Source organism: Astatotilapia calliptera, chromosome 3, assembly GCF_900246225.1.
Source record: "Astatotilapia calliptera chromosome 3, fAstCal1.2, whole genome shotgun sequence".
Taxonomy (NCBI): Eukaryota; Metazoa; Chordata; class Actinopteri; order Cichliformes; family Cichlidae; genus Astatotilapia; species Astatotilapia calliptera.
Window position 1 is genome coordinate 14,714,803 of NC_039304.1, and position 20,330 is coordinate 14,735,132.

At 40.9% G+C, this 20,330-nt stretch overlaps 1 protein-coding gene across 2 annotated transcripts in view; it reads right to left on the bottom strand.

Moving 5' to 3' along the window:
• The window catches only part of LOC113018664 (glucosidase 2 subunit beta-like), a 172,839-nt gene that overhangs the window by 20,550 nt on the left and 131,959 nt on the right, over positions 1–20,330 (bottom strand). For both annotated transcript variants that reach the window (XM_026161957.1, XM_026161958.1), the window contains exon 13: positions 5,864–5,935. In XM_026161957.1, the coding sequence (XP_026017742.1) occupies positions 5,864–5,935 (72 nt within the window). The remainder of the gene's footprint in view (positions 1–5,863; positions 5,936–20,330) is intronic.

Below are 20,330 nucleotides of genomic sequence, written 5' to 3' on the forward strand. Positions count from 1 at the left end.
GGCTTTTCTTCAGTTTGCTGTTAAAATAACTAAAAATCAAATCGCAGGGTGCAGGTAAAATCACAGGGGGGCATTCGTCTAAAACCCTGGTAAAATTTGCAGCCACTTCAGAGGTTAGATAGCGCCTCCTCACAGTTCGCACCGAGGTCTTCCGCTGAATAAAACCGGTGATGTTAAAAAACACACAGTAGTGGTCAGAGACAGCCAAGTCAACAACAGAGGACACGCTGGTGGACAGCCCATGGGTGATGACCAGGTCCAGAGTGTGTCCTCTGTTGTGAGTCGGCTGCGTGACGTGCTGGGTAAAATCCAAACAGTGAAGAATGTTTAAGAATTATTTTGATGCAGGGTCAGAAGGATTATCTATGTGCAGGTTAAAATCACCGGTTAAAATTATCATATTATAGTTTGAATGTATGTTTGTTAAAAATTCTGAGAATTCCTTGATTAAAGCAGCGCTGTCTTTAGGTGGTCTATAAATTGTGACAGATAAAACTGGAGGGCTGCTGAAAACAATAGTGTGGAATTCGAAAGTGGTAAAATGATCAAATAAAATGTGTTTGGTGGTGAGTGTGTTGTTGGTTAAAGATGCAGTCCCACCACCTCTCTTACCACTTCTAATAGAAAAAGAGAAAGTAAAATTTGGTGGGGAGGCCTCAGTGAGAACAACTGGTGCATCCGAACCCAGCCATGTTTCAGTTAAAAATAAACAGTCACATTTATTATCTAAAATTAAATCATTAATAATAAAAGACTTGTTCGACAGAGAGCGTACATTTAAAAGTGCCATACTGATTGAGACTGGTGGATTATTGACAATAGAGTTGAATGGATGTTGATATTTTTGAAGAGGCCGGAGGTTATTAATGTTTTTGGAGTTACTGGATTTAATAATAATTCTGTCGCTCTCTGTTTGTGATTATGACGGGTTTTGTGTTGACTGTGGGAGAGAAAGGTCCTAGTCCAGAGTTTTGTGTATTACTGTTAAAAGTGGAACAAATATAGGAGCTGGGACCAGGGGAACATCAGTCAGTGGCAGACAGTGGCGATGTGCGGGAGTGCTGTACGCCAAATGCCAAATTGGCGGACAGCAAACGGCGTCCCCAGGCGTTGAGGTGGAGCCCGTCTGCCCCAAAAAGATGCCTCCTCTCCCAGAAGGCATCAAAGTTGTTAATAAAACCCACGCCGTGGGAGATACAGGCAGAGGAAAGCCAGGTGTTAAGGCTGAGCAGCCGGCTGAAACGGCCTATCCCTCTGCCACAGGTGGGGGTGGGCCCAGAGATAAAAGCACTCACCTGCAACTGACCAAGGAGGCTGAAGAGTTCGAGGAAGTCCAACTTCAGCAGCTCAGATTGCTGTTTGGGGATGTCATTGGTGCCGATGTGGATGATGAGCCGGTTAACCTGTGGGTGGGATGCCAGAATGTTGGGAATTCTGTCCACTATGTCAACAACAGTGGCTCCCGGGAACGACAGCGTGAGCGCCCCCCTTATCCGCACGTTCCTGACGATGGAATCCCCGAGGACCAGCGTGGAGAGAGGAAGTGCCACCGGGGGCTGTTGGCCATCTGAGACGCCCGCGCCGCGACACCGGGGGTGTTCAGATGGAGATGCGCCAGCCGGACTGCGTGAGTGACTCCCAGGTAGCCGCGCCGTGGGTCCTCTTCTCCGAGGAGCCGGGGTAAAGCACAGCTCTCTGCGGTGAGTTTGCACCACAGCGTCGGGTTGCCCGCCGCGGCTCCGGGGGCGTAGTGGTGGAGATGGCGTAGACCTCAGCGACACAGCGGGATGGCGAGGGCTAGCAGTCAGAGGAGGAAAGTCCACAGGATCCAGGACATTGAATTTATTCTCCAATACTACCGCACCGGAGGGGTGAGGGTGCGAGAGACGGATCCTCCTGCCCCCTCTGCAGCCACCGCGCGTCTCAACCATGGTCCATGGCGCTGGTTGGAGTGGAGTGGAGCTGACCAGAGCCTTGGGTCTGGCCCCTAGCTGAAACCAGGAGTTCTCGTCCTTGGCAGAAGCACCAGCGACGCAAGTTGAGAGCCTGTGTTGACTGTTGGCGGGATCTTGGGACACAGCAGCTGGATGGTGCACTGTGTCGGCTAGCTCAGCGCTAGTAGCGGTGGTTTGAGCTTTGCCAAGGAGGATCGTGTCAAGTTTGCATTCAGCCCCCTGGATTTGGTATAGCGTGGATATCCTTTGTTCCAGCTCGATCACTTTTTGGCTCAGGTTGATGCAGCTTTCACAGCTGGATGTTGAGGTAAGTGGTGCCATTCCGGAATCTCGTACCAGCGACAGCGTCAAAAACAAAAACAGACACTGCCACTTTAGCTTACGTTAGCTAAAAAGTCAGTCACACTGCGCTTTACCGGACATGTATTTATTGTATAACACGTTATATAATTTGTCTACTGGTCGAATAAACAGCTTGCTGGCAAGGTGGCGGTGTTTAATCCTGTATTTTCCCCCGTGACCCGTGCGACTGGGGCCTTGGGTCAGCACTAACTGGATGACACAGCAGGACAATAACCTTAAACATTAAAGCAACTCTAGCACACAATTATTTTCAACAAAGAAAATCTGTGTTTTGGAGCGGTCCAGTCAGAGCCCAGACATCCAGCCATTCACACCAGACACACTAAGAATATGGCTAAACTGAAGCAGTTCTCTAAGGAAGAACGGTCCAAATTTCCTCCCACGTTGTAAGGAGTGATCTCAATACCACATTGGCTTTTTGGAAATTAATGTGACATGCTGGTGACAATATGATCAATGTTCTGTTTGTTAACACAGTATTAATTCTCTGCATGTGGTGTTTCTCCATCAAACAAATTGTAACGGCAGTGCTTGCAATACCTCACATAAGCACAGAGGTAGCAAGAGATCTGCCCGCGTGCGTCTCTGTTTGGACTTTTCCAGAAGCATTTAGCAGCTCTGCATTTGCTGTCTTGTCAATGTACCTAGCATGTCTGCCCTTTGAGGAGGAGGGCGGGGGTGGGTACCGCGGGGACATTATGAAGATGGACGACGCTGTCACGTTGGGATAGTGTTTGTAGCAATGCAAGCATTTTCTCCTATTCTATTATCATTATCATGGCTGATGTTAGTGTTACAATAGCCATTTCAGGAAGCGCTTGTGACGCCGAGGCCGAAAGCTAAATGGAAAACAGAGATATTGGAATTCAAGAGGTGAATATGTGTTGTATAATATCTGCGTTTACAGATAATTGGAAGCACAGAGTGACTGCTGTGCCTTATGAAATCTTTGGCAGTGTGTGGCCACAATATAAGAGCGAGCAGCTGCAAAAGAAAGCGTTGCCAGGTTGATTTATTGTTCCTCGCAAACATTTGTGTAGTTAATGGTCTAACGCCAAGCTATGCTGCAAAACCAAGCATGAAGGAAGGTTAAGGCTCAGGGTACAATTTCAACTTTTATGAGCCGTGACACACTTCGCAAACTGTGCAGGCCGTGAGCCGTAATCGAAATTCGGCAGCGGCGCCATCAATTTAATGCCGCGGAAACGTAACACGACTAATCCAAATTAGTCAGAAAATCGTACGAGCGAGTATTAGCAATGTCATCGCCAGGGCAGCCACGCTTCCAGTGGGAGGCCGCGCATGGTAATGCTGTTTCTCTGACACCACCGCCACCTCTTCTGTCTCACATGGTTGTCCTTTAGGATGCTGGAGCAGGTGTGATAAATGCTGCCGTTTAAATCAAAGCACTCCCCTCTCCCTCCTCACCCCCTCTAGGGAGAAAGAGGAGGCCTCCATGCAGATTGATATCAGGAGGCTCGGCCACATCCTGCAAGGCCTGACTGATGGTCTGTCTGGATAAAAAAATGAACTTTATACCCACCATGCGAGCTATGATTCATGTGCCTCCCCTCCCCCTTGCCTCAGCTGAAAGCAGTCCACCTTCACTACACGCACTCTGGAAACAGTATAGTACATCATATAGAGCCGCACAGCCCGCCTACACCTAGAAAATACCAATGAGGTACATGTGATAACAACTTATATTAAGCTAGCATTATTATTTTTCTCTGACTTCTATGGAAAAATCCAACATTGTGTTTAGTCTTAGTCATCAGTGTGAAAAAACGCTGGAATGTGGGGAAAAAATAAATAAATATACATTTGAAATCTGTCCCTCGAGTCCTGTTTGGCAGAGATTTTGGCGTGTTTGACCATTGATTTCGTTTAGTCCTTCTGCCCTTCCATACCATGATGAGTGACAGGCAGGCAGAAGCGCTGGGGTCACATTACTCACAGTTAGCATTCTGTTCTTCCTCTTTCCTGCGCTAAAAACATGGTGAAGCATTGCACTTTACGCTCCAAAAGTGAGCATAGTGTGGGAGTTGATGGTGGAAAAAAAGAAAAGAAGAAGAAGAAAACAGCTCTGCTTTAGATTCCAATTAATTTTCCACCTGAAAGGGAAAAAACCCCCACTGTATCTGCACGGAAGAATAATTGCAATTAAATTATCTCGAGTCTTACTTCAAGTTGGGCCCTAATGGCATCGCATCTCAAAGCAGACAAAATGTTTTGACTCCGTGTCGCAAATTTTCCACGGCCATTTTAGACCTTTTTATTATCCGTCCGCAAAACAAGTTGTTAGTCTGTGTGGTCGCTGAGTGGAAAAAAACACCAGCGCAACTCGGTCTTCCTCTTAGGGAAGGAGCTGACGTGGATCATAAAAGCTTTTTGCATAGGTGTCAGTGTGGATGGAATAGGTTTTCCATAATTGCAGCCTATAAAAGTGTCAGGTGACGGACAGCCAAGGCTAATGAGAGAGTGGAAAAGGACAGTGAGGCGACATCCCATAATTATCACCTTAAATAAAAAATTCATAAGAGAAGAAAAAGTAAGTAAATAAACAGGAAAAAACCATCCGTTTGATGTATGCTTTCTTTTTTCTTCTTGTTTTTGACAGAGATGTTACGGTGAAGAGAAAGGTGAGGTGATGTGGTCGCCGAAGCAAAACTAATGACTGAATAACAGCCAGCGTTTAAAGTCACATGCAAGATAAAAATACAATCAAGCAGTAGATATTTCACTGGTATATACTGCTTAACAGCAGATAGATCTCCAAAGAATCAAAATAAAAACGTTTATGACAATTAAAGGTGCATTTCAGTGGGGACTGAGTGGCTTCTTTCATAGCACACGGCCTTCTTGATGCACACCTGTGTCCAACAGTTGACAAAGACATTCCCCAAGGGTAAGGTAAAAGACCAGAATGTAAACCTTTTGATGAAATTGAAACCCTTGGAGGCTGAGGAAATATAACCCCACCAGTCTATGAAAGCTGCTCCGTTTTGTCATTGATCAAAAAGTATTAAAAATATAATAAAGATCTGTTAGTGACTGATTAAAGGTCATACGAAGCTAACAGAGATTGAATAACAATAAAAAAGAATCAATAGTGCAAATATTGGTCTTAGGGTAACTTCATATGAGCACTGTAACAATGATTAAAGAGCTTTCTGGGGAGTGCAGGGGTGGGATTTGTTTCAGGTCGAATCGTGAAATGAACAATGCTGTCACTGAATTTATCTAATTGGTATAAATAAGACAAAATGCCCTTCTTGGCTTTTAGTGCATGATGAAAGCCCAGGGGAGGGAAAATGTATGTGAATTGTACTAGAAGTGCTTTGTGGCTTCATATTAAAATATTGACTATGCTCTGCTATAGAATCTCAGGCCACAGTACTCAGAGTACTGCTAAGCGCTTTGGAAAGATGTCGTTCTATAAACTGTCTTTAATTTTTTCCCACCTGATCGCAGAAATACCCCGGCTGGTCAGTGATTGGGATTTTAACTGTGTGCACAAAAGAAACAGTGATTGAGGTACTTACCCTAATGAGACCTCTACTCCTGCCGTGCTCTTTTGTGTAACTTGATTGAATGGGCACAGGGTATAAGTATACCTGCAGAGACAAAATGAAAACCAAAACGTACTCACTAAACTGTAGATTTTAGCTGGTCCCAGATAAAAGTTCAAGTTAGTAACCATCACAGTTCTCAGGACCATTCTACATCAGGGCAAATACTCCTTAGGACAAAAGGAACCTTTGAGTGATGTACTATCATGGCATAAGCAAAGATATTGATGCAACACCGGCAACCACCATATATACAAAAGAAATTAGCAAGGACATTTTGAAAGCACTCTGGACGATGTTACATTTTATGCAAAAAATAGCTCTAAAGATCTAGAGGTTTTCTAGTAAAGTCCAGGCTTTATTAAGGGTTTATTTTGACTTATCAAAGGAAAAAAACAAATGGCAGCATTTTCTGTGAACTACGTGGGATAGATGAAGATGAACAAAGATTATAAAACAGTAAAAGACCACAGCAACCAAAGAATATCTTTTGTTGATGATGGTAATATCAGCACAAATTATCTGTAAGTCAGGTTTTTGGAGGTTATCAGGAGCAGCAGCAGGAGCTGTCAAAGGTTAGTAAGTCCTTGTATCCTTGTATAAAAGACAGTACAGGTGCTCTTTTTATAATATACTTCACAGTGTCTACTAACAATGGACAAAAACATTTCAACTATAAGCTGCCATCAGTCCAACTTCAGACAAACAACAAAAACCCAGCACACTGTTACCGTATATAACATTGTATATTTAGCAATGTAGAGAAAATAGTGAGATGTTATTTTAAAAGAGCACAAAGTCAGTGCCATTAGCCACACGTCCATTTCCAGTTAAATTGTTTTGCTGAAACCGCACACAAAAAGTACAGAACTCTGAACCCGGTGTTATCTCACTTACATAGCTGTACATAGCTGCTGCTGTACATACTGCCAGCTAGCTAATATGCTGGCATTAGCATACTCACTTGCAGTGTGAAATGAAACAAAGTCCCATAGGGAATGCAATTCTCGGGGGCCCACCTCAGTGGACAGTTACCCTCATGAAGCCCTTGAGGGTGCATATATCTAATTTGGCAAGTTGTTCATGGGCACAGCCAACATACTCAACCCTGCTGCTCAACCCACAAATGCATTTTCCTTATGTGGCACCATTCAAGGGGAAATAAACAGGTCTTCCAACCGTATAACATTTATTGCCAAGAAGTGTTGTTAAAACAAAGAAACCATTGACCAAACTTTTGTGCCAAGTTTAGTTGAACATTTAGCATGTACTCCAGTAGCTGGTGGAGACTAAACCTCTCTGGATGCAACAAAAGAATTACAGTTACATAACGATATTTCAAAGTTATGGTTACTCTGAAAAACTTGACAAAATAATTCCCATAGCTGACACAAGCAGAATTTAAAGCAAGTTATAGTCAATACTCTAGAAGTCAACTAAATCAAAGCTATCTTGTCTAGTCTGTCCTGGCTCAATGGCTCCCACCAGTGACAAAAGATGCCACTATCATCACTAATCTACTAACAAACTGATCAAAGACAATCATGGTGAAACTTACAGGAGAAAAGCCGGCCTGGTTTGCTTCCTTGACATCCGAACTATTACAGTGGCTGTTATGAGAGGATGCCCACAGTCGAAACAAGAGGAGAGACAATGAGTGAGGGAGGGTGGAGGGAACGAAAATGGCTATGGTGTAAAAAAAATAAATAGACGTGGGCTGGGAAGTGTAAGGGCGACGAAGAACCGTGTGCGAGAATAGGAAGATGAAAGAAATGAAAACGATGAACATCAGAGACAGCGGGGCAGAAAAGAGGTAAGTGATTGGCTGTCGAGTTCATTTGCTCTTATTTACACTTGCTTGCGGATTGAACTAAATACGGCTCATTTTTGAGACTTTTATTTAGTCATTCATCCTTTCATGTCTGCCCTGTATTTCACAAACATAAGGAGAAAAAATAACGAGCATCTGCAGCATTACTATGATGTCGGCAAGAAATGCAGCCCCACATGTCTCAACAACTCTTGGATTGACTGCAATGGAATTTGGTACATTTATGGTGCATTCATGCAGTAGTGATAATACTTTGTGTTGCAAAATATTGCCTCATTTTTTATTTCTTGGCTGACACAGGGACCTCTGCATAAAGGGAAGCACACAACACTCAAGATTTACATTAAATGAGATTTATTTATAAGGGTCTATATGCACAGCAGGATCAAGAGTGAGTCAACAAGAGGTCAGACTTAGTGAAGGAAACAATGTTTTGTGATTGAGTTTGAAATTAATTTAATCCTTAAGAGTTACAACACAAACTTTGATGAAAATGTTAACCTCGATTTAGCCTTATGTAGCTTCCTAGCTCACCTTTGTAAGCTAGGATGCAAAATAATGACATTCAACAATAATGCCTAGAGTGCATTTCATTCATTGGCACCTTTCTTACGCAGAATAATAAAAACTGTCTGCTTTCCAGGTATTTAGCTGCTAGTCTATTCACGCTGCAGGACTCACGGCCAATTGTAGCCCAATCATCTTTCTGCTCGCCTCCTTTAAACCAATCAGCCTTCACTCTGCATCCTTTAAATCCCACTGTTTGTCTTTCATTCTTCCTTGCAGACTCTTTTGTCCAACCCACCTCCACCAAAGCCTCCATGTGATCCCTTAATACCATCAGGGTCTAGACAGTCCTGCTCTAATTCCTATCACTTCTGGGATTTCATTCTGCTGTGATGGGCCATCAGCATCTAACCACCAAATAGCATAATTGAGTTCTGCAGATCAATAATTAATGTTCAATTCCTTCTAATGGCTTCTTTGCTTGGGATCATTGCTCTGCTGCATGATCCAGTCTGGGCCAAGCTTGAACTATTGGACACACGACCTCACATCTGACGCTACAATACTTATTATTGCATTGCAGACTGTAAGAAGCTCAAGTCCTGCAGCTGCAAAACCACCCAAATCATCACACCTCCACCATCATGCTTTACAGTCAATATGAGGTGTTTGTGCCGTGGTTTGGTTTTTGGCTGGACATCTCCACTTTGGTTTTATCTCTCCGAACGACATTGTTCCACGTCTCGTGGTTTGTTCAGATGTAGCTTTGTTGTTTTAAGGGAGAACAAGCAAACTGCTAAATCATCTGCTCTTATGGTCACACTAATAATCAAGCAAGTGGAATGATTATCAGCACCCGGCTGCTCTAACAAAGGTCTATATTTTTTTTTCCCCATGACTATGTATGACCAACACAAAGTATTTCTTTGTGCTGTTCAAAACCCACATCTTGACTTTCACTATTAACCAATCAGTATTTGACATTCTAACTTTAACCACTGATTGTTTATTCGGACGTCTTCTTGATCCACTCTTTCCTGCTGTGTATACAGAACCCTGTAATGGGTCAATAGCATTGTTATTATCACAATATATTTAAAAATCACAAATGCAACATTAAATATGTTGCCACTTTATATTTTAAAATTAAAGAAATATGTTTAAAAGAGTTGTGGACTAATTTATTAAATTTTTATTTACATAGTTGTCATAAGTGCTGTAGCTGAATGCTTTGTTTGCACGCTCATATTAAACATTAGCATGTGATTATCCCAAAGTTGTATCTAATATGGGTGTAGGCTCTGCTTCCCAGAATCTACACCCAGAATATTCAGCTCCGAAGTCACATGAAAAGTCAGCAGGAGACCTACAACTGAATTAAGTTCAATGAGGACCTCATGTAACTGGTTTCTATCATGATCCGATAAAAGCAAAACTGATTGCCAAATAGGACAATGTGATATGTGCCAAGTAGCTTCCCATGCTAAATAAAATAATAATTAATAAATTTGAATTCCCTCTCGACATTGGCTTCATTGTTCCTTCTACAAGCCAGGAGATTCATTAAGTTTGTAAAGCAGGTGTTTCAGCAACAACAAACATCCTCATCTGAACTCTGAAACAGATGGCACCTGATAGACAGAAGCACAGTGAGCACAAAGAAGGGGGTGGCGGTGGAAAAGTACGAAATGAAAACGCTATCAAATGAGTCCCAGAAGGGAGTACCCCTCTATGTCCGTACCTCTTTTCTCCCTCTCTTACCCTCAAGGCAAAGCCATCTATCCCTGTACACTTTTGCTGACACGCCATCACTGTGCCAAAAGAAATAAAAATACGGCCAGGCTATTTGTGTGTGAGGACACTGTGATTTGACCTTGGATGCTCTTCTCCGTGTGGCAGCCTGCAAGAAAACAAAGCAGGCATAGCAACACAGAAAATGTGTCGCTGGGTAAAAAAAAATTGATTAGAGATTAGAAATGCCGAGCAGACTGTGCTGCAGGTTGATTAGCTGCCTGTCTGCAAGACAGACACTTCACATTTTCCCATGTTATATAAATGGGACATAGCAGAAAGGTCGAAGAGGCACATTTACACAAACTGTCTCTGGCTATCCTAAGCAAATGAGCACAGTGTGACATGAAGGAGGAAGTATTCGTGAGATGGATGGGCAGTGACAAAGGCTTTGAGGAGAAGAGACTGACAGTGCTGGAAATATAAGACTAAGAAGGAGCCAGGAGAACAAAGACAGAGGGAAGGGCAAGACAGAAGGATAAAAAGAATAAAAGTGCGCAAAAGAGAGTAGGAGGGAATCAAAGTGTGCTGGTGGTGACGCTCTGCATATGAATCACCAACTGCACAGGCCTCGAATATGACAGATGATGACGTGCAACACGGGAGACTCTGAGTGGAGGATGCAAAAGAAAGAGAGAAGCAAAGGGAGAACACGATAGGTGACTAAATAAATCTTTGAAAATGATTAGAAGCAGAAAATCAGAAACGACAAGACTGATCCTCCCATTAAGGGCCTGAACTCCAACGCCCACCGCTCGATCTACGACCTTGTTCCAATGCAGCTCTGGCACTAGCCACAATAAGTTGGTAACACTGTGTCAAACTTTGGCAGGTGTTCTAGGGCCTGAAGGTACACATTTACAGAATAAATATCTTAGATGCAACCACTTAGCCCCTCAGGCTTTATTTCATGCTTCACCGGATCAGCAGGCTCAGTTCACTCATAAATCTGTTGATTTCATAAAGAAAAACTAGTTCTGTATTGAAATTCTCCCCAGTTTAACTCAATTTACATATAACACACAATCACAAAGATTAGTCTTAATGGTGGACGAATTAAGATATTCCAACCATCACACTAATAAATTAGTGAACCTTTGTATGTGATTGTCTGTTCATCTGGACAACTACTTTAAACTTGCCGGTTCTATTGTTAGGGACATGACTAAGTGCATTATTGAGTGTCAGGTTGTTTGCACGATGGGTACACCAAAAACCTGCCTATGGCTACTATGGTTACCAGCAGATTGCCGCAGCTAGCTGTAGTTTGCAAGGAAGGAGCCGATTTGCAACCATTAATCAACTACTGTCCAGGTGGGAGGTATTTGGTGCAGCACCAAATACCTCTTTCACGGAGCAACCTCTGGCAACCACTCACCAAGTGCTTGGGGAGTACACATTTCTAGCTAGCAACCAGTGGTTTCCGGAAGGTCGCCGACTGGTCTCTATATTTCACAGAAAGAGTTTTAAAGAAATTCAATAATAATATATATGCTTGGAATTATTTAGAAAACACTGAAATGTTTACAAACTACCTGTGTAACCTAAATGGAGAACTTTAAGTGCCACTGTAAATTGTGTTCTGTTAAATATGCGCCTTATTTTCATGTCATTTTTGCTAAATGATTGAAGGGGAACAATTAAGCTAATAGGGCTTCACTAGCTTTGTTTTTTCTTCCAGATGCCTCAAAAATATGTGTTTTATCTAATTGAACTTTTTTTAACAGTAGGAAAAAAATACTTGGACTAAAACGAGGTCTGACACCCGTGCACCACCAGGAAATGCTGGATTACACCAGACTTTTTCGTATATTTCGACATTGTTGTGTCAGTTAAGTCGGTGAGCATATTCATAACAAACATCAAAAGTATGAAAAAAGCAACATTGTTAGAAACTGGAAACAACCTTTAACAATCAAATGTTAATTAGCGTTCCGAGACAATCCCTCAACTAGTTCTCACTGGGGATACGCAGGAAAAAAGGTGAGCATATTTATTCCTCAGTCCACTGAGATCCAGAGAAGAGCGAAAGTGAAGGGAGAGAAAGACAGCAATTAAGCACTTCTCCCACTAGACTGCTATGTGATGGTGTGGGTGGAGTTCACTAGAGGTGACACTGCAACACAGCAACATCAACACTAGCTACAGGTAACACTGTGTACACTCTGCTGGCATGCCAGGAGTCAAAGGTGATTCGGCAATATAAAGTGGTGTGGCTAATTGTTTATTAGCAAACTTTAAGGGAAACCAACACTATTCATCTTGATAGCATACAGCAACCTTAGGTCACAGTAAATAGAATGTGTTTCTGCAGTTGTGTAACAGGTTATGCTCTAGATAGCTTTATTTACTTGAGTCATCCTAATGTTGTTGATAATATTTTAAAATTCACAATATTTTGTCATCACACAGGACAGTGCAAAGTCTTGAGCATTCCCTCATTTCTTCATATTTTGTTAGAAAAACGAGACATAGATGCTGTGGTTTACTGAGACGTGCGTGCACAGAAAAATGCAAATAGGAGTTTGTAAAATTGTAACGAGATTGAAAGTCAATACTTGGTGTGACCAATTTTATTATTCAACACTGCCTGAACTCAAGCTTTCTCGTAGCTTTCTCTCAAATTTTTTTTCTCTGGATGTCAGCCGCCTTTTGTTCCATTCTTTGTCAAGATGATCCCACACTGCTTCAATAATGTTGAGGTCCGGGCTCTTGGGATGCCAGCCCATGACTGATAGTGCTCCATTGTGTGTTTTTCTATCCAGTTATGCTTTTACTGCACTGGCAGTGTGTTTGAGGTTATTGTCATGTCAAAGAAAGAAGCTCTTGCCAGTCAGATTCTTTCCCGATGTTATCTTAGGTTTCTCAATATGTGACGGTACTTTTCTGCACTAATAATTCTATTAATTTCGATGAGATCTCCAGCAATCCTGGCTGAAATGCAGCCCTAAACCACGACAGAGCCTCCACCATGTTTGACAGATGGCATTTATAAAGTAATGTCAAGTGTTTGGTGGATTTATATTTCCTGTTTCTCAGGGCTATGACTGTCAGATATCGTTTATTTGCTGTAGATTGTTTCTTTTTTAGTCCAGCTGCTTCTTCTTTTGCTTCCACTTATTCAAGTTCCTCAAACATTTTAAGGACAAACTGCACACCATGCATGCCATGATGTGTCAAGCATTTAACTAACAGCTCTTTGGGAATCATCCTGTTACTGTATGTCTGTAAAACTGTGTTACCTTTAGAATTTTTCATAGATGCAACTAAAGAAATGCAAAATATTTTTGAAAAATTCGTTTGTTGTTGTTTCCACAGGTGCACAGTATGACTGTGCAATAACAAGTTATCTTATCTTGTTAACTTGTCTTTTAATCCCATAAGTCAGCAGCCTTTAATGATTAATAGGTAATTATTATCTATTAAATGTCTAAACAAACAATAAAAAATGGACTGGACTGAAAATGAGGGAAAAAAACAGCCAATGTCCAAAGAAAAACTTGAAAAACTAGGATTGCCCAAAGAACTAGTTCTCAAGAGCACTTTAAGACATTAAAACAAAACTCTGGCTCCCTGCAAGCAAAATATGAAGACAAACAATGTTGTTCAGAATATGTAATATGTGCCATTTCTTATTTTAGCCAAAATAACAGTCGTATCATTGTCTAAGTGAGTAATCAAGAGAGACAGAAAGGAACAGGGAATCATTACTTTGACTTTTTCCAGAGACTGCAAAATTACAATTGCTGACAGTCACAAATGAAATAATTAATCAAATAATACATAATAGAAAGAGAAAGAAACTAATATAAGCAAGACTTTCAAATAATATCTGCCTCATCCGAACAGAAAAAATAAAGAAAATTGACATGCTGACTACTTTGGGAGATAATTATTTTAGTTTTTTTTCTGTTTTACTGGCCCCAAGGTTTTCACAGAGGTGAGTCAATATTGCGTCGTGATAACCTTGAAAAAAAATGAATCCAATTTCAATCTCTACTTAAATTCAGGACAGACTGATGTAACAGATGTAGCGCACTTTTTTCATAACTGATTATCAATTTAGAAAAACTGCTTTGAGTTATAGGTAAAATGGCTTTAAACCACTTAGACATAAATTAGGTAAGAAGATATGAATGAACAGCAGGCAGTCAGCTACAGCTTAGTTAAGAACAAAGACTTGACACATGGGCACTCTGCTAGCCCAGCTTGAAAGCTTCAATGATGGAAATACGTCTGAAAGCTACAGCATACACCTGAGTATTTGCCCTGCATAAATCTCAGATTACAGTGCAACCTAACTTCTTAAACGTTAAGCTATTTTGCTCTTGACTGATACATTTTATAAACTAAGCCAGCAAGACTGTATTGATTGATTGATCTCTCAGTCCCAAAGCAGATAGAGTATAGTGTAGTACGCAGAGTATTTCCCAGGACCAAAAACATGTACATGTTGGCTCACGAGCTGTACAGTAGAAACTTTTCACTCTTAGAAACTTAAGGTCAGTCAAAATCTTTTTTTCAATCACATTCACACACATGAATGTTCATGCAGAATTACATATTTTGTTTTTATTCACAGTCCACAATTCAATCTGACCCTATTGTAAAGTCATAGAGGCAGTCTATCCTGCCTGTCAATTAACCAGCGGCTCCAGCTTTAAGCCGCTTTGTCAACAAGTCTTCACATTGTTGAAGTGTCTTTGGTGCAGGTTGTAGTTACAAATGCACCTCTCTCCCCCAGCTGATCTCAACATCAATTCTAAAGGGTGACATAGAATATATTTACCTGCTATATAATATAATGCTACAGTACCGCACAAACACCACATATAGTTGTGTATAGTGTATATAGTGTATAGTTTCAAATAGAGTAGATGGGCACCTGGAAAATTCCCTATTTCCTGCACCAAATTTGCATTAGTAAATTCCTCTCTGTTTAAGTCTAACTAAGTCTAAGTCTAACTAACTACAACCTTACAGCTTCCATAGAACTTTAGAGGGTAAGTAGCAGCCGGGTACTGCTAATCAAATAATCCTGATTAACCGATCATGGCTGATCTGTAAAGCCAAAGTTCTGACTGTAGCATTCTGATGTCTTAAAACAATTCCCAGCTGTGGAAGTCTCAGCGAATTCACCCAAAAGTAAGGCTGCACAGAAACTACAAAAAACCCAAGAGCTATATCTCAAACTCTACAATCCTCAGTTATCATGTTAAATGTTAAACTTCATGACAGTACAGTTAAAAAAAGACTGAACAAGTGTGGCTTGTTAGGAAGGTGAAGAACGCACAAGACTTCTGGAACAACATCCTTTGGATAGATGAGAGCAAAGTGGAGATGTTTGGCCATAATGAACAGCACCGTATACAACACCTCATACCAACTATCAAACACGGTGGTGGAGGTGTGATGATTTGGGCTTGTTTTGCAGCCACAGGACCTCGAGACCTTGCAGTCATTGAGTTGACCATGCACTCCTCTGTACACCAAAGTATTCTACAGTCAAATGTGAGGCCATCTCTCCAACAGCTAAACCTCACTGAAGTGAAGCAAAATTGTAAAATGTGTCAAAACTTAACCACAATGATGGGAGAGACTGGTAAAGAAGTTATTGTTGCTAAAGGTGGCTCTACAAGCTACTGAATCATGGGTAGTTTTTCACAGCATTGCACAAATCTTCTAATTCTGCTGCCTTTTAACTGGAGAGTTATTGCCTTTTATTCGACAGCAAATCATTATGACTAAAAATGAGTAAAATTCCAGCATTTAACATATGTGCATTATTGATGACTGTCATGATTGATTTTTAATACGTTTCATGATATCACTTTGACAGCTCCTTTAGCCAGAGTCCAATATTCAAATAATAGTTTCACAAAAGTGCAGATAAAAATGTGCAAACAGTATACGGCAAACACATAGCATATATACTTTAAATAAGCAAGTATGCACATGATGTTTGTGTAACACTTTAATGTTAAGATTCCAACTGTGACTTATGTTTAATTGATTTGACTAATTAAACTGCTTTGGAACTATTTTACCTCACCATTATATTGTATTATATTTTCATTATATTGTAAGTAGAGGCCTATTCTTACCTTATGAGCTATTTCATTTTCTTGCTATCGTGTTTTTTCTCTCTCCCCAGGACAGCATCTAATATGAGAGCACCTGCTACCAGAGATGAAGGTGGGAGAGAGGCCATTTGATTTATGTCTCGGTTGTTAAAAAAAAGGGTTCTGCAGTGTTTGGGTCTCTTTCCTACAGTAAAAGTTTCAAATTGCTACCATGGAGAGAGTTTTATTTTTATCCTAAATTTCATCTCATCAGCTCTCAAGCACAATTATGGAGTCAGATTCCAGTATTGTAGCTAATATTAGGACTATTTAAAATTCAATTTCCGGGCTCATATATTTTCAAAAAGAGCATTGCGATCACATCGTTTCTCCACACTGTAATCCTGGCAGCCCAAAGAGTCATACTAAAGCCACTTTTGAAGTAGAGACTTTTTCTTCTGGGAAGGTGAATGCATAGTGTAAACCTCTGCCACATAAGTTACCCTGAAGAAACATAAAACAGAGAATGTAAGAGCCTCTTTTGCTTAGATGCCTTACCTCGATTTAAAGAGAAAAAAAAAGAAGGAAGTATTAGCTCAAAATTGAAGCCAATTTAGTTTTTAGAGCTATCACTGAGGCTAATGAGGCAAATAGCCCCTGGCAGATCATTTAGAGCTACATTCTCCTTCCATGTCTGAAGATGTCACTTTATTATCATTGCTGCCATTTTCCTCTCAAAATAGTTGAAGGCTGACTTATACAAAAAGGGAACAGCATAAAAAAGTCTCTTCTCAAAATTTCTGAAACATTAAGGCAGGGGTGTCGAACTCCAGGCCTGCAGGTTTTAGATATCACCCTGGGTCAACACACCTGAATCAAGTGATCAGTTCATTACCAGGCCTCTGGAGAACTTCAAGACATGTTGAGGAGGACATTTAGCCATTTAAATCAGCTGTGTTGGACCAAGGACACATCTAAAAGCTGCAGGACACCGGCCCTTGAGGCCTGGAGTTCGACACCCGTGCATTAAGGTGTTCTGAGGGTAAAACAATCACATGTAGATATAACTACATTTAACTACGTTTGTATTACATTGGATGCAACTATAAAGTCTCAATGAGGCACTCACATTGACAGAAACAAGCACTTCCTGATGGCTGCAGCCAAAAAAACACCACTACATCACAAAAAGTGCTCAGAAACTGCTTGAGGAACACAACACAAAGCCCAAGGTGCTGACCTGGCCTCAACTCCCCAGATCCCAATCCAATTTAAAATGGGAAAGATGTGGCTCAAAAAGCCAGATTCGGCCATACAGAGGACCCAAAGCATCCGCTACCACAAACCACAGGACACCTCCAGGCATTCTCTGTCCATGCCCTGATGGATAAGAGCTGCTCTGGTGGTATATGGTGGACCTCCACAATAATAGGCAATAATTGTAGCTTAGCAGTATTTATGGTCTTCCTCGAACTTAAGACCTCTACCAGAGATCTGGGATGTATGTCCAATTCTAGGAGTGGAGTCAGACTGAGCCGTAACCTGAATATGCTAGAACCAGGTTTGGAGGTCACAGGCCTTAATGTTCCTATTAAGACTGGGACCACTTTCATCTTCACCTTCCATATCTGTTTAACTTGTCCCTTTAGGCAGTGACACCTTTCATATTTTCTCATGCTCCTTCATCCTGACATTACAGTCAGCTGGTATTGCCATATCAATCACAACTGCTGTCTTTTTCCTTGTCAACCATCACCATATCTGGTTGGCTCGCCACCAGCTCTGAAACCTTGGTTGTTCTTTTGTAGGTATGTCACAGTGCGACTCCATTTTCCGAGTACGCTGTCCTGACTCACATCCTTTACATTGCTGCACTGTGTAAATGGTCTCATGACCCCATTTGCACAGCCTGCAAAGTGAGACCCTTCTGCTTAGGGCTTTTTCTCTCGCTGTCCTGATCAGAAACTCCATGATGTCCTTCAGGCTGGACTTTTGAAGTTCCTGGTAGGATTTCTTGAGGTCAACCAGTTCCTCTATTACGCCAATGATAGATCCAATGAATGGGCTTGGTCTTTTACAATACATCATCTTCATCCTCATCATTCTCTGGTTTTTGCTGCCTGAGGCACTCTCTTGGCAGTTCGTCCCTGGTGCCCATCTTCTTGATGTATTTATGGATTCTCTGTATTTCATCTTGGGCAGTATCCCCCTATCTCTTTCATTGTTTGCCTACTCTTAGGGGGCTGGACTTTGCGTGAAGTGTTGATATTATTTCTAACATTTAACTGGCTTCACAGCACCTGTTTTATCCTTTGGAGGTATTTTGGTGCAACTGAGCTGACTTTTCTTTAGTCCTGGATACAGGCCTGTGAAACAGTCAGGCATGTATCCATGTCTGCTATGCTGCCTTCTGTTAATTCTTGGTTTCTATTAAATTACCATTAAACTGACAATATAGGATAGAATGTATAGATTTATGTTTATATAGACACACACACACACACACACACACACACACAAACAAATATACTCTGCTACCAGAAAACAAAAGAGCCTACGTAGGTGTAGAACTAGTCTTATTTAATAATTATTTCACTTTTCCTCCTCAACTGTGTAAAAAACTGTTCTCAACACCAAAATGTGTTAGTAAATCTACTTTAACATGACTTAAGGTGATAATTAGAGTTCCCACATTAAAAGTGAAAATAAAAACCAAGCCTACAATCAGAGGCTTAGAGAGCGACTGTGAAACATCTGTTCTCACAACACTCAGGCTCACTTCATCTAAAGCCTCCCTTATGCACAATAAGGTTCATGTTTAAAGGGTGCACTAAAAACAAATGAGCGTAGTTTGCACTCGTATGGTTTATTCGTATCACACATAGCATGTAAACACAATTGCTGGATGTTCAGCATGCTGAACATGTCCAGTTCCAATAGTCAAAGTCAACAACTTAAAGTTACAAAGTTAAAGATACAACAGGAAAAAGGTCAAAATCTCCATCTAGAAAACGGCTAGTCAATAAGCTCAGTCTTAAAATATAACCCACTTCTTCCCAACATACTTTCTCTTTCTGTCTTAAAATGCACATTACCAGCAATGTGCAGTGGGTAAAATGCCATTCATAACCCGCTACACAGTAATAGTAAAAATAATGATTGTATCCATGTTTGCACATGTTAGTTATTGCATATTTTATTCATTTATGTATTTTTAACTATATTAGGAATTCATATTGTGTCTATTGTCTGTATTGAAGCTGTGACAATTTCATTTCCTGCAAATGATTAATAAAGGATCTAACACGTATAATAAGCTATAAGTGTTTGCATCACAAAGGTTTGGTCACAGTATATTTTTACCATATTACCTTTGGTTTAACTGTGAAATGAAATAACACCATAATGATAACTCTTCTTCTTTAAAATAACTCTGCTTTCTATAATTTTATTTCATCATCTGACATTTAAAATAAAGCAGTTTTCAAATGGACGATTTACAATTTCCATTAACAGTTTGTGTCTGTGTATTTGAACAGCATAACGTGTTTTTTCAGGGTGAAAAGTTAAGATGTGTTTCCTCTGGCTGTTAAATATCCCTCTCACTTACAAGTATCTCAACTCTAGATCCGGTTCAATAATTCAGCCCGATTCATACCAGACCTTTCCCGTTCTCAACGCACATTAAATGGGTCATGTGGACGAAAGTCTCAACCCCATTTCTGAACAAAAACTGCTCAAGGCCAGAAGGTCAGAACTATCAAAGCAAATACAAAGTCTTCAGTAATTTCAGCCCTAAATGTCAAAGAGTGTGAAGAAGAAGCTTCTTTTCACAGTTGGTGCACTTGTTTCTCTTTTTTCCAGTTGAAGTCTGTCTCAAAACAATTTTCCAATGCCCATTTGAACATTGCAACATGCTTTGCATTGTAATGCAGGTGAAGAGCAGGTCATTTTTCATGTATTAAAGTATGTGACAGGAGACAAACCCCAGAGGCTTGTTTCTGTGTACTCTCTACAGTCACATGTAAAACTAGTGTTACGACTGTTGTCGTACTGTTGTTTCATATCTGAGTGTGCAGGTGACTCTCTGTGATTGGTGGATCCAAGGGACGGATTGATTGGCTAACGACCTGGAGATGGCTTATATGATGACACCGTCATGGACGGCCAGTCATTCATCCTCGGCTTACCTCACCCGGCAGACTTTATGTTACCTGTCCAGCGCTGTTTCATGTAGGAGTGGACTACC